Source organism: Balaenoptera musculus, chromosome 4 (genome assembly GCF_009873245.2).
Source record: "Balaenoptera musculus isolate JJ_BM4_2016_0621 chromosome 4, mBalMus1.pri.v3, whole genome shotgun sequence".
NCBI lineage: Eukaryota > Metazoa > Chordata > Mammalia > Artiodactyla > Balaenopteridae > Balaenoptera > Balaenoptera musculus.
Genome location: NC_045788.1, coordinates 77,798,798 through 77,811,345, shown reverse-complemented (window position 1 = coordinate 77,811,345; position 12,548 = coordinate 77,798,798). Strand labels below are relative to the sequence as shown.

General features: G+C 36.8%; 1 protein-coding gene across 10 annotated transcripts in view; it reads left to right on the top strand.

Annotated features, from left to right (window-relative positions):
* STXBP5L (syntaxin binding protein 5 like) overlaps positions 1-12,548 on the top strand; it is a 376,785-nt gene that overhangs the window by 345,397 nt on the left and 18,840 nt on the right. For all 10 annotated transcript variants that reach the window (XM_036850880.1, XM_036850882.1, XM_036850881.1 and 7 more), the window contains 2 exons: positions 1,522-1,692; positions 3,932-4,171. In XM_036850880.1, coding sequence (XP_036706775.1) covers positions 1,522-1,692; positions 3,932-4,171 — 411 coding nt within the window. The remainder of the gene's footprint in view (positions 1-1,521; positions 1,693-3,931; positions 4,172-12,548) is intronic.

The following is a 12,548-nucleotide window of genomic DNA, read 5'->3' as shown; positions in this document are numbered from 1 at the left end:
ATTAGATGATTTTCTGACCTTCATTTTCCTCATCTGCAAAAATCAGGATAATAAAGCACCTACCTTGCATAGTTGTTGTGAAGATTAAATGAGTGATGTGTATAAAATACCTAGTATTTAAGTATTCAATAAATGCTAACTCATTTTTAAAAAATAGTAAAACACACTAGAGCATTTAAATACTGAAACCTAATTCTCATCTTTGCACTAGCTGCAAGGGGATCCAGGGAACATATAATTTTAAGTTTTCAAATTGTTCAATACAGAAAGGCTATAATGGAGTGGACACTGAGTGCCAGTTCCCCATGTCCAATATGGACATTAAACATGATTCTTCTCTATTTATTGTCCTTTGAGTAACCAAAGAAGCACATTTTAAAATGCATTCTGAGGGGCTTCCCTGGTGGCGCAGTGGTTGGGAGTCTGCCTGCCAATGCAGGGCCCACGGGTTCGAGCCCTGGTCTGGGAAGATCCCACATGCCGCGGAGCAACTAGGCCCGTGAGCCACAGCTACTGAGCCTGCGCGTCTGGAGCCTGTGCTCCGCAACAAGAGAGGCCGCGACAGTGAGAGGCCCGCGCACCGCGATGAAGAGCGGCCTCCGTTTGCCGCAGCTACAGAAAGCCCTAGCACAGAAACGAAGACCCAACGCAGCCATAAATAAATAAATAAATAAGTAAAATTTTAAAATGCATTCTGAATATTGTAGAACTGTGAGATTATGTTTCAAATACTGTGTGTTAGCATTAAGAACATTTTAGTGCAATTATTTCCAAGTTTTTAAATTATACCAGAACTGAGCTAAACTCACAGGCTCTAAATAAACAGTACTATTTTGTCTTAGACCTGAGCAGTTTTAATACTCTGGAACAAGAATGACAGTAATAATTAATTTTTGTTCAGAGTTTACCACATACCAGGAAATATTCTGGCATGTGACATGTGTTATCACAAAAAATCCCTGAGCTAGATAATAATAGTCCCAATTTACAGAAGAAACTAAAATGTGAAGTCTTCAATAATTTGTACAACTAGTAGGTAGTAGAACTGGGATTTGAGCCCAGGCAGTATGGCTGTAGAGTCAATATTCTTATGTACCATTCTCAACTTCACAGTAAAATGCTTCCATTCTACATTTTAAACTCTAAGCACTTGAAGTTCTTCCAAAATTTATATAAACAGGTATATATTTAAATTATGCAAAAGAAAGTCTAATACTATAACCTATTTTGTATTGCTATTAAATGGCAGAATACATGAGGACACAGAATAAATTTTAAACTATGTTAACTAGTCAAATTTTAAAAACAAATCTTATATTTAATAAATATCATGAAAAATTTGGCTAAATACTTTGGCAAAATTGAAATTGGGACTAAATACTAAAATAGCAAGGACTTAGCCATCTTTATATGTTTTGAAAAAAGGAATTCTCACTCTTCATTTATTAATCTACACACTTAGATTCCTTTATATTAAGATTTAATTATGATATTTATGCTGCCTTCTTCCTCTTGGTACAGATCATGTAAATGGACACTGCACAAGTCCAACTTCCCAGAGTTGCAGTTCTGGAAAACGTCTTTCCAGTGCTGATGTTTCAAAAGTAAATCGCTGGGCTCCTGGAAGACCACCATTTCGAAAAGCACAGTCAGCTGCTTGCATGGAGATTTCTTTGCCAGTTACAACAGAAGGTAGGTTAAGCATACAAATTTTTGTGGATACAATTAAAATTTGACATACCACAGTAACAAGAGCTGGAGGATAAGGGATGGTGGTCAGGTGTGAAAGATCTGAAAAACTATGGTCAACTAGACAATGAGCAACTGAGAACCTGGTCGAGCTGTGGCCATGACTCCAAATCCATTCCTCACTACACCTCTTTCATCTCTAAAACCAGAATGGCTGTTTATGGGTAGGCTTTCACCTCCTCTGTACAAAATGAGACCTATGCCTTAATCTGTTCTCTGCACTCCCAATTTCTTTCCATCTCAATGGTAAGCCTCTTAGTGTCTCTATCTGTAGGTAGTTATTTAATGTCTTATAACCTTAGTTTCCTCAACTGTTAAGTGAATGTGACCAAGAAAAAGGGAAGACATTAAATTCTAAAGTTTGCAATCTCATCTTCATATGTTTGAAAAAGGGAGGATTATTTGCTTACTTATGGAATTACTGTTAGGGGCAGGGAGTAAAGTACAAGAGCCAGAAGGCCTAAAATTAAGACACACACACACACACACACACACACACACACACAAAAGGGAGTCCTGTAACTGCTGCTATTGTCTTGCTGATAAAAAGCTTTGGGACTAGAAATAGGAAAAAATAATCTTAGGAATGTGCTATGGTAATTCTATGCTATAAAGTAATTCACCATTACCACCCCTCAAAAAACTTGATAGTAATGATGTATATTATTCTTCAAATTTTTAAAATAAAATTTTTAGGGACTTCCCTGGTGGTCCAGTGGTTAAGCCTCTGCACTTCCACTGGAGGGAGCGTGGGTTCAATCCCTGGTCGGGGAACTAAGATCCCACATGCCATGCGGCTTGGCCAAGTAAAAAAAGAAAATTTTTAGTTTTTTCCTTTAACACTATGCCATACTAAATTTGGTCCACATGATCTTCTCTCACAGGTGTCTATGAATAGCAACCTAGAAACATTAGCTAGGAATGTTATAATGGAAGCAATATATAAAGGTTATAAAGGAAGTAGTACTTTTAATCACTGGATTGAATTGGGAATTTTGAGTTTTAGACATTTCTGCCTCTAACTTGTTGATTCTGGGAAAATTACTTAACTCTATGTCTCTGTCTCCAAATCTGTAAAATATACAGATTATATCCAAGCTCCCTCTCAGATCTAAATTCTATTACAAACAATTATTTTTATAAACTTGCTGAGGGATACAAGGGGGAAATTAGGAATACTATATTTTGGTTTGTAGAAAAAGGGATAGTCTGAGGAACTTATATTTGGTTTTATTGTATATTATTTTATTTATATATTATATTATTATCTCTTTTTATAAAAATGAGTCACACTTATACCTATCAAAAACGAAAGGAGAGGGAAGGCAGTAGAAAGAGGAATATGAGGAACTTGTACTCTGGAGTGATTATATGAACAATACAACCTTCCTAATATTTACCTGAGGTAGTGAGTTTCTGCTTGTTGGAGTGTACACATGTGTAAGAGATGATGAGCAGGAGAACCTGAAACCACCTTGTTTCCTTTAAGTGGGCTGAAGCCCTTTCAGAAAGATTATGGGTGGGGTGGCATTGTCTACAACTCTGTATTTGGCCCTAGGCAAAGAAAGCCAAGACTGTATTTGGATTCAAGGTAGGCAGCTTGTAACTAGTTCAGGGAGATAACATTTGCTCTTTAGTCTTGGTGTAAATATAAATAGTTCAATTTTTACAATTTTAATTACTCCAAATATAACAAAATTAGAGGAATGTATTTACCACAGAACATTTGTGACCCTTCAGGTAAGTAGCCACAGCATTGTAAGTGGGAATTGTCAGAAATCATTAGAAGTACTTCCAACAATTGAGAGATAGGAGGGAAGCATAATTAACTGCACCAGAAGTTCTTGTAACCTTAACTATTTAGACTAAACATCTTTTTTTTCTAGATTAGAGAATTTCAACTAACTTGTGAGGTGAGGTAGAGAGAAAAACACAGTGGACTGGAACTCTGGAGACTCAAGGTCTAGTCCCAGCTCTGCCTAAGTTTATGATTTACACTTCAGGATTTGTCTCTTCATCTTCAAAATAAGCTGGTGAACTGGATAAACTGCCTTCCAGATCAGTTAACAACGAATCAAATTCTACTCCCCCCCCCATAATTTTGGTTTTCACGTACTAAGTCTGACTTTACTTGTTCTGGAAACACACTAAAACTAAATTTTTGGTTTTTAACTTTCCATAGAAAGTCGAGAAAATTCCTATAATCGCTCTAGAAGCTCTAGCATCTCCAGTATTGACAAAGATTCTAAAGAAGCGATTACAGCACTATACTTCATGGAGTCCTTTGTTCGGAAAAATGACTCTACTATCTCCCCTTGTTTGTTTGTTGGAACTAGTCTGGGAATGGTGTTAATCATCTCCCTAAACCTACCTTCAGAAGATGAACAAAGATTTACAGAGCCAGTCATGGTATTGCCAAGTGGTAAGAGTTTTTATTTATTCCTTCATTGCTACTTTTTCAAATTTAAATATATGGTATTTTAAAACATTTAATTTGTATTGATCTGGAGCAAAGATTTAAGTATTCTATATAATAGGAACTATTGAGAATTTTATAAATCATATACTATGCCAAGTATTGCAGCTTACTTGCAGGGTGAAATAGTCAACCATTTCTATGGTAATAAATTGTGGCACTCCCAACCTAAACAATGCCTTGGGAAATAAGTTTCTGAAAAGCATTTAGGAAAGCCTTAAAGCGAAAGTTTAAAATTTTTAATGAATTGAAGCATTTCTCCAAAGTTCCATGCCAGATCAGAGCCTATGAGTGTTTTACATCATCCTTAAAGAACTCAGATGATTAAGTTGGAAGCAGTCTGACTTGAGGTGGCTTTCTGAATTCTTTGATAACCTGCCCATCTTGTTTTGAAGCCATGCCACACAGTTTCTTCCCTTTTTATCCTAGTACCTAGAGAATTTGGCCCACGTTATGAGTATTGTTGCTAAAGTATATGTTGTATTCTCTTCCTACTTGACTTGTCTTTTTCCTTTCGAAGAAGAGATGTGTGATTCCTTCTGTTATTCATTTGAGTATTTTTAAATTTATTCTTATCAATAGTTTTTTCATATATAGAAAAGAGAGTAAAAGTTATCTGAAAAACATTTCTTAAGTAAAAATAATTTTATTAATATATAGGATAAGGGGGCTTCCCTGGTGGCGCAGTGGTTGAGAATCTGCCTGCTAATGCAGGGGACACGCGTTCGAGCCTTGGTCTGGGAGGATCCAATAGTGAGAGGCCCGCGCACCGCGATGAAGAGTGGCCTCCGCTTGCCACAACTAGAGAAAGCCCTCGCACAGAAACGAAGACCCAACACAGCCAAAAAAAATAAATTAATTAATTAAAAAAAAAAAAGAGAAGTGCTGCTTGCTTTCAGCTTTGTTAAGGTGCCAGTCAACCCTTGCCAGTCCTTTAAAAAAAAAAAAAAAAAAAATATATATATATATATATATATAGGATAAGGGATTTTATGTTAAAAGAACACATAATATGGCATGGTAGGTTAGATAGAGTTGTGTTTTCTTTGTTAACTGGTCTGCTAAATTCATATAGATGGATTGTAATTTACTGTAGGTAGAACAGTCAGCTCTCTACTAGTGAGGCAAATTAAGATAAACATATTTTGTGTGTGTATGGCTTAAAAAACAGAAGTTTATTTTCTCACACTTCTGGAGGCTGGAGGCCCAAGATTAAGGTGTTGGCAGGGCTGGTTTCTTCTGAGGCTTCTCTACTTGGCTTGCAGTTGGCCACCCTCTCACCATATTCTCACGTGGCTGTCCCTCTGTGTGCTTGTACCCCTGGTGTCTCCCCGTGTTTCTCTTAATCTCTTCTTAGAAAGGCATTTGACGGTTTGGATGAGGGCCCACCCTATCAGCCTCATTTTAACTTAATCACCTCTTTAAAGGCTCTGTCTCAAATATGGTCACATTCTGAGGCAATGGAGTTTAGGCCTTCAACATATGAATTTGGCGTCGGTGGGGGGACAAAATGCAGCCCATAACATACACCGTATTTTAAAAGTTAATCTGTTAGGATCACTATATTTTAATTGTAAACATATTTCACAATAAGAAAATATCTTTTATTATAGTTATAATTTTAAGGAAATATGTATAATTCTCTTATACTGGTTGAGAGAGAGCCAGATCAGTAAGGTCAAAATGAATTTTTAAGTATTAATTCAATCCATTATTTAACTCAATAAATTTTTATACAGATTGGATACCTAATATGTGCCATGTATTCTTCACAAATTTAAAGGTAAAAATCAAACTCCTGTATACCCAAGTTTACAACTGTAAGTTTAAGACAGTTTTCTAATAAGAGATTTTCTAACGAATGTGGTTTTCTATGCCACAAGCATAGAAATAAACAAGTGTCTGGAACTAATTTAATGGATCTCTCAGTACTATAAGAAAGTTCTTCAACATTCTTAGCAGATAGACTTAGACTTAAAATGATGGCAAAATACAAAATAAGTATAGATTTAACTTAATATTCTGGCATCTGGTTCATAAATATTTGCGCACTCTTTCCTTATCCATTTAAAGAGAGATAATGAGAAGCTATCTTCTCCAAGTTTCTCTGTCAGTATTCCATTCTTTCAAGATGTTAGTTAATATATCAGTATCACTTCATCAGTTGTAACAAATGTACCACACTAATACAAGATGTTAATAACAGAGGAAAGGACGAAGGGGGCATATGGGAACTCTCTGTACTATCTGCTCAATTTTCTGTAAACCTAAGATTGCTCTAAAAAAATTGTCTATTAAGCAGTACCTATAAGGGAGGAAACTATGAGTCTAGGTTCAGATCTGTTTTATAATTAACCATTGAAAGAGAAATAGCCTAATTGGAAGCCATAATTTATGACAATAAAAAGAAAAAAGGAAGGTGGAGTTTCATAAAAAAATATAGAGGGACTTCCCTGGTGGTCCAGTGGTTAAGAATCCGTCTTGCAATGCAGGGGACACCGGTTCGATCCCTGGTTGGGGAACTAAGATCCCACGTGCTGTGGGGAACTAAGATCCCACATGCTGCGGGCAACTAAGCCTGCGCGCCGCAACTACTGAGCCCATGTGCCACAACTAGAGAGCCTGAGTGCCACAACTAGAGAGCCCACGTGCTCTGGAGCCTGTGCACCACAACTAGAGAGAGAAGCCAGCACGCCCGCGCACTGCAACAAGATCCCGGGTGCCACAACTAAGACCCGACGCAGCAATCAATCAATACATACATACTACAACAAGAAAGGGTTGCAAGTGGAATAGTCTGATAGAATTAAAAAAAGAAAGAAAAAGAAAAGAAAATATAGAGATGACAGAAAGCCAATTCAAATTTAAAGTAGAAAACTTGTCCCCTCTTCCTCACATCTCACTTCCTGACTCCTTCTTCACCTTCTTTCCAGTATCTACTCTCCACTAGTCTCCACTGTTCCACTAGTCCCTGCCCTATTGGTACTGCTCTAGATTATGGGAACCATTTTTTAAAGGTTTGGAATTGGAGGCATTTCCCTCTTCTGTTGCCAGTGCTAAAGTGGGTGACATGTTCTCAGGCTCTGAAGGCATTTTTCCCGTCAAAACATTGTTAAGTTACCTTTTATCAGTTGGCCTAGCAAAATTTATCTGAGTCTAGCAATTTCCTCAAAGTTGAATACAATCTATTTCAAAATTTATTCATCCATTCATTCAACATACATTTCCCAAGCTCATACCAATTAATTAGTCACTGGGGATACAATGGTGATCAGGACACAGAATGATCTTTATTCCCAGATTATTTGTAGGGAAGAACAAAAGTAAACAGAAAATTACAATAAGGGAAGTAAAGAATACTGCGCAGCATAGGAGGGGGGGTTTGGGGAAGACCTCTCTAACACAGCAGCCATCTGAAGTGGGACCAGTTTGGAAGGGAGCTGTGCACAGTACTGATGTTTAAGAGTAAGTTAAAGCAGCATGAGTAAAAACCTAGAGGTAAAAAGAGCATGGCACAGCCAAAGCCTAGAGATAGAATGGTGCTAGTTGAGGCTGGAAAAGCAGGCAGGGGAAGATTAGAGGGCCTTAAAACCATGTTAAGGAGCTGGAAAAGACTTCCTAGATCTGTGGGTTTTTTGTTTGTACAAAAAAAAAAAATTGTGACGTGGTATGCTTTTTTCTCTCAAACGCTGGTGCTTAAATTTTCTAATTGTAAAAACATCCAAATACAGAGGAAGATAAATGAAAATTCTGCCACCAGCAAACATTCCCCCTTCTCTGTCCCATCTCCCCCTCCACACTTCTGCCCCTAGGAATTTTACTCTCCAACAGTAATTCTTTGAGAAATTTGCTGAGATTTTAATTTTAAAGCCACTTTATTGAAGTATGATTGACATATAAAAAGCTGTACTATTTAACGTAAACACCTTGATGAGTTTGGAGACAAGTATACATCCATGAAACCATGACCAAAATCTATGCCATAAACATATTTATAACCTCCAAAAGTTTCCTACCCCTCTAATTTTTTGAGACTCACTTTAAATTGTATTTCATTTCTACGTACTGCTTTGTGCTACCAGCTACAAATTATTCTGTAATTACCAATCCTGCCACATGAAGTGCCTATCACTGCTTTGTAAAAAAAATTATTTCATGCTTCATGATCAAACTAGAGATTTAAACTCATGATTAAACTAAAGATTTTCCATAATAAATTCATTCTCTTTACCCCCGAACTATTTCTTCTTGCTCTTCTCCCCATTTCTGTTAATAGTGCCATGATACTACCTAGATAACTTCCATCACTTCCGTTTCTTTTCTGATCCCTTATACTTACTGCCTCTGTACTGGTCTTATTACAATATTGTCTTCATCACCTAATTTCTATACACCATATTCTCTGATACCTTTCACTTACCCATAGAAGCAATTTCTTGAAAATCTTGGAAATCAGTGATCTCTATAAGCTCAGCTTTGTTCTGCCTTTCTAATCTGATTTCCTGCTACTTCCCAGCACCAGCTCTCTGGTCCAGCCAGTCTTATTTCCTCACTTCCCTTTTCTCTTTGCTACCTGGCAATCATCTATCATTGGTGGATATCATATGAACTTTTATGTTTGTTGCCAAAATTTTGGAAAACCTGTATCAAGTTTCTTGGGAGCTGTAAGATTTGGAAGAATTTTCTACAGACTAGCTCTTGGATCCAGACATTTCAAATTTCAAATCTTGTTTCTTCTACATTATCTATATATTTCTAATATTGACATAATATACAATTTGTAATACGATCTTCAGCCCTGCACTTCCATGTCAGATTAATGCTGAGTTGCATCAGGGTGGTGGGAGTTTTCCTGGGAGCCATTCCTATACCTAGAAGGCTTTCAATAACCTAGACATGGTAGTGATCGTGAATCACATACATAAGTCTACTAAATTCTAGATGTACCCGCATCTTAATTTCCCTTGTCCAGATTCCTGAAATGCCTATTCACTACAATGTCACTTAACTGGAAGAAAATTACAGTGGAAAGAGAAAGGAGTTTAACTTGATTGTGGTTAAAATATTTTAGTTTCACAAACTTAAAACCCATGAACACGTGCCTCACTTAAAGAAGGGCTGATAAAGAAAAATTAAAAATGTAAGAGATAAAGATTTGTGTAGATGGACTTACCTCATTTTCTCTAGATTTTCCTTTTTGTATACTAAGGATATGATTTTAACTTACTAATTCAGTTTTTTATTACATATTATCTAAGCTTAGATATATCTGTTTACATATTATCTAAGCTTAGATATATTTGTTTACATATCACCTAAGCTTAGATATATTTGTTTTCATATGCAAAAGTATATCAGAGATGATCTTCTTGCCTTTATTCTTTTTCTTACAGTATTCTTGTGTTGTCCTTTGCCTGCTGACAGAAATATCTCCTAGACTTACCCTCTACTCTAGGCTTTTCCCAGCCCACTCCCTATGTCAGACTTACTTGCTAGTATTTAATTCCTTTAAAATCCAGCTCTCTGATGAAGAACAATTAACTTATGCAAATGTATAGATGAGTGAATGTGCTATCTCACAGATATAATATGAAACTAGTTAACAGGTTTTGTCTGGAGATCAAATGAGAAGGATGTAGTTTTTAATCTTAAGTCTAAACCTTGATGAGAAATTTCACTCTATGCAAGTATTTAGTTAGGGCCTTTCCATATAAGATGTGTATATTTCAAACATATTTGTGAAATTCATGCATTACATCTTAAAAACTAATAAATAAGAATATAGTTCAAGCATAATGATTGTTTTTGACTGAAGTATAATCACAGCTTAATACAGGAAAACAAACATACACACTCTCCACTTATAGGTAGCAGCTCTATTAGTTGTTTACAGTTCTTATTACTAGTTGTATTGAATGTGTTTGTAGCAATTCTATTTTCTCCAAAGTAGATATACTGTCACTTGAAACTGCTGAGTAAAGCATGGAATCTGTCTAAGCCCTTAATAGCTAAACATGTGGGAAGCTATTAAGATTTTTAGATATTTTAAATTCATTGAATTAAAAAAGCAAAGTAAAATTCTCTACAGGTACTATCAAAAAACAAATGAAATTTTATGTACCCTTTTGTCACATGCTACTGTCATGAATTCAAACTCTTGCCAGACTCCCTTCTTTTATGAAGAGATTAAAAGAATGTACTTCTTTGGGAAAATCCAATGATCTAGATATATAGTTCTTAATATAGTAGGATAACCTAGAAGAAATGGATAAACTCCTAGAAACATACAGCCGACCAAGACTGAATCATAAAGAAATAGAAAGTCTCAACAGACCTGTAACTAATAAGGAGATTTAATCAGTAATCAAAAATCTCTCAACAAAGAAAAGCCCACTTCTCTTTTTTAATTTAATTTCCCATTAAATTATCTTGGTTGTCTTGACAACAAATTCTCATCAATGATACGGAAATTTGAACTAAAGCACTAAATCACTGAATTTTAGAGTGAAAAAACACCTAAAGATTATCCATCCCAGTAGCCATCACTTTAGTCTGTATCAGAATCACTTGGAGGGTTTGTTACAACCATTCTCAGAGTTTCTAATTCAGTAGGTCTGGGGTGGAGTCTGAGAATTTGTTTTTAAACAAGCCGCAGGTGATAATAGTACAAATGCAATTTTGCATGCTGGGATGGAAAAAACAATGTTCTATCCTCCTGTATAGGGAAAAAGCCAGTCCTTCCTCCTTCCATGTTTCTCCTGTGCGTTTCCTTTACTTTCACATGACTACCACACTCACAACACTTCTGACACCAGATAAGTGGAGGTTTTCTCCACAAACAAGTCTCTGAGACACCAGCTGGGTGTTCCACAATTTAACTCAATTCGGACACTATCTACATGGAGATAGTGTCAGATCCCACAGGGTAAGTTCTCAGTCCAATGAGACTGTCCCCTCCCCCTCTTTCAGATGCCAATCCCAAGTCACCTGTTCTTCTGACCTGAGGTTTCCACAACCTCCTCCTCGGGTTCAATTAATTTGCTACAGCAGTTCACAAAACTCAAAAAAACTGTTTACTTACTGCTTAGCAGTTTCCTATGAAAGGATATAGCTGAACATCCGATGGAAGAGATGCCTAGGGCAAGGAATGTAGGATGGGACGTGGAGTTTCCATGCCTTCTCCAAGAGCTCTCTCCGACAGCTCTACCTGCTCAACCCGGAAGCTCTCCAAACCCCCGCCTTTTGGGTTTTTAATGGAGGTTTCCTTACACAGGTGTGATTAATTAAACCATTGCCCATTGGTGATTGAACTCAATCTCCTGCTTCTTTCTTCACCCCAGAAGTAGGGGGGTGGGGCTGAAAGTGCTAACCCTCTAATCACCTGGTTGGTTCCCCTGGCAAGAAGCCCCTATCCTTAGGTGAGGCCCCCAAATCACCTCATTAACAAAATGAAAGACACCTGTGTTGCTCTTGTCAGGAAATTCCAAGGATTTTAGAGCACTGTGCCAGAAACAGGGATAAAGACCAAATAGATATTTATCATAAATCATAACATCACACATACATAATATGGTTAATCACAATCCTGGTTAAATTTAATTCTACCTACTTTATTTCTGTATCTGTGTAGCTGAATATGGCTGGAGAATATATAACCAGACTAAAAAGTCTCATTTTGAAATAAATCATCATTAACCTCAAGTGGGTTCCTGTGCTGCTGGGTAGTCCTCTGTCCACCCTCTTGAACAATAATTACATATTTTCTCCACTCTCCTCAGAGCTCCAATACCTCCTCCACTGTTTTCAATCTCAGCTAATGACCACGTGTCTGTCCTCTTTCACTGAGAAAACTGAAACGATCAGATAAGAACTTCAGCAGCTGCCACCACCATGTCTACCAACCTGTCTGTCTGTATCTCCATGGTCTCTACCTTTTCTCCTGTTGTGACTAAACTGTGTAAGCTCCTGACTTGGTGAATGTCTCCAGTTGTACACTAGATTCTACTCCCTTTCACCTACACAAGAAAGTCAATCCAGCAAGTTTTCCTGTTTCCTTTATATAATTATAATAAATATTCATCTTTTTACTAGATCAGCATACAAACATGCTGTTATTTCTCCCATTAAAAGAGAAAAACCCTCCTTGAATCTATTCTCCTACAATGCCCCATTTCACTTCTTTTTATTTAGAGCAAAATTCCTTGAAATAGTTATGTTATATTCACTATTTCCAGTTTTATTCTCCCATTCTCTCTTGAGTGCATTCTAATCAAACTTTCTCCCACACCAATCAACAAAAAGCTCTATATAGGTCATCACTGAC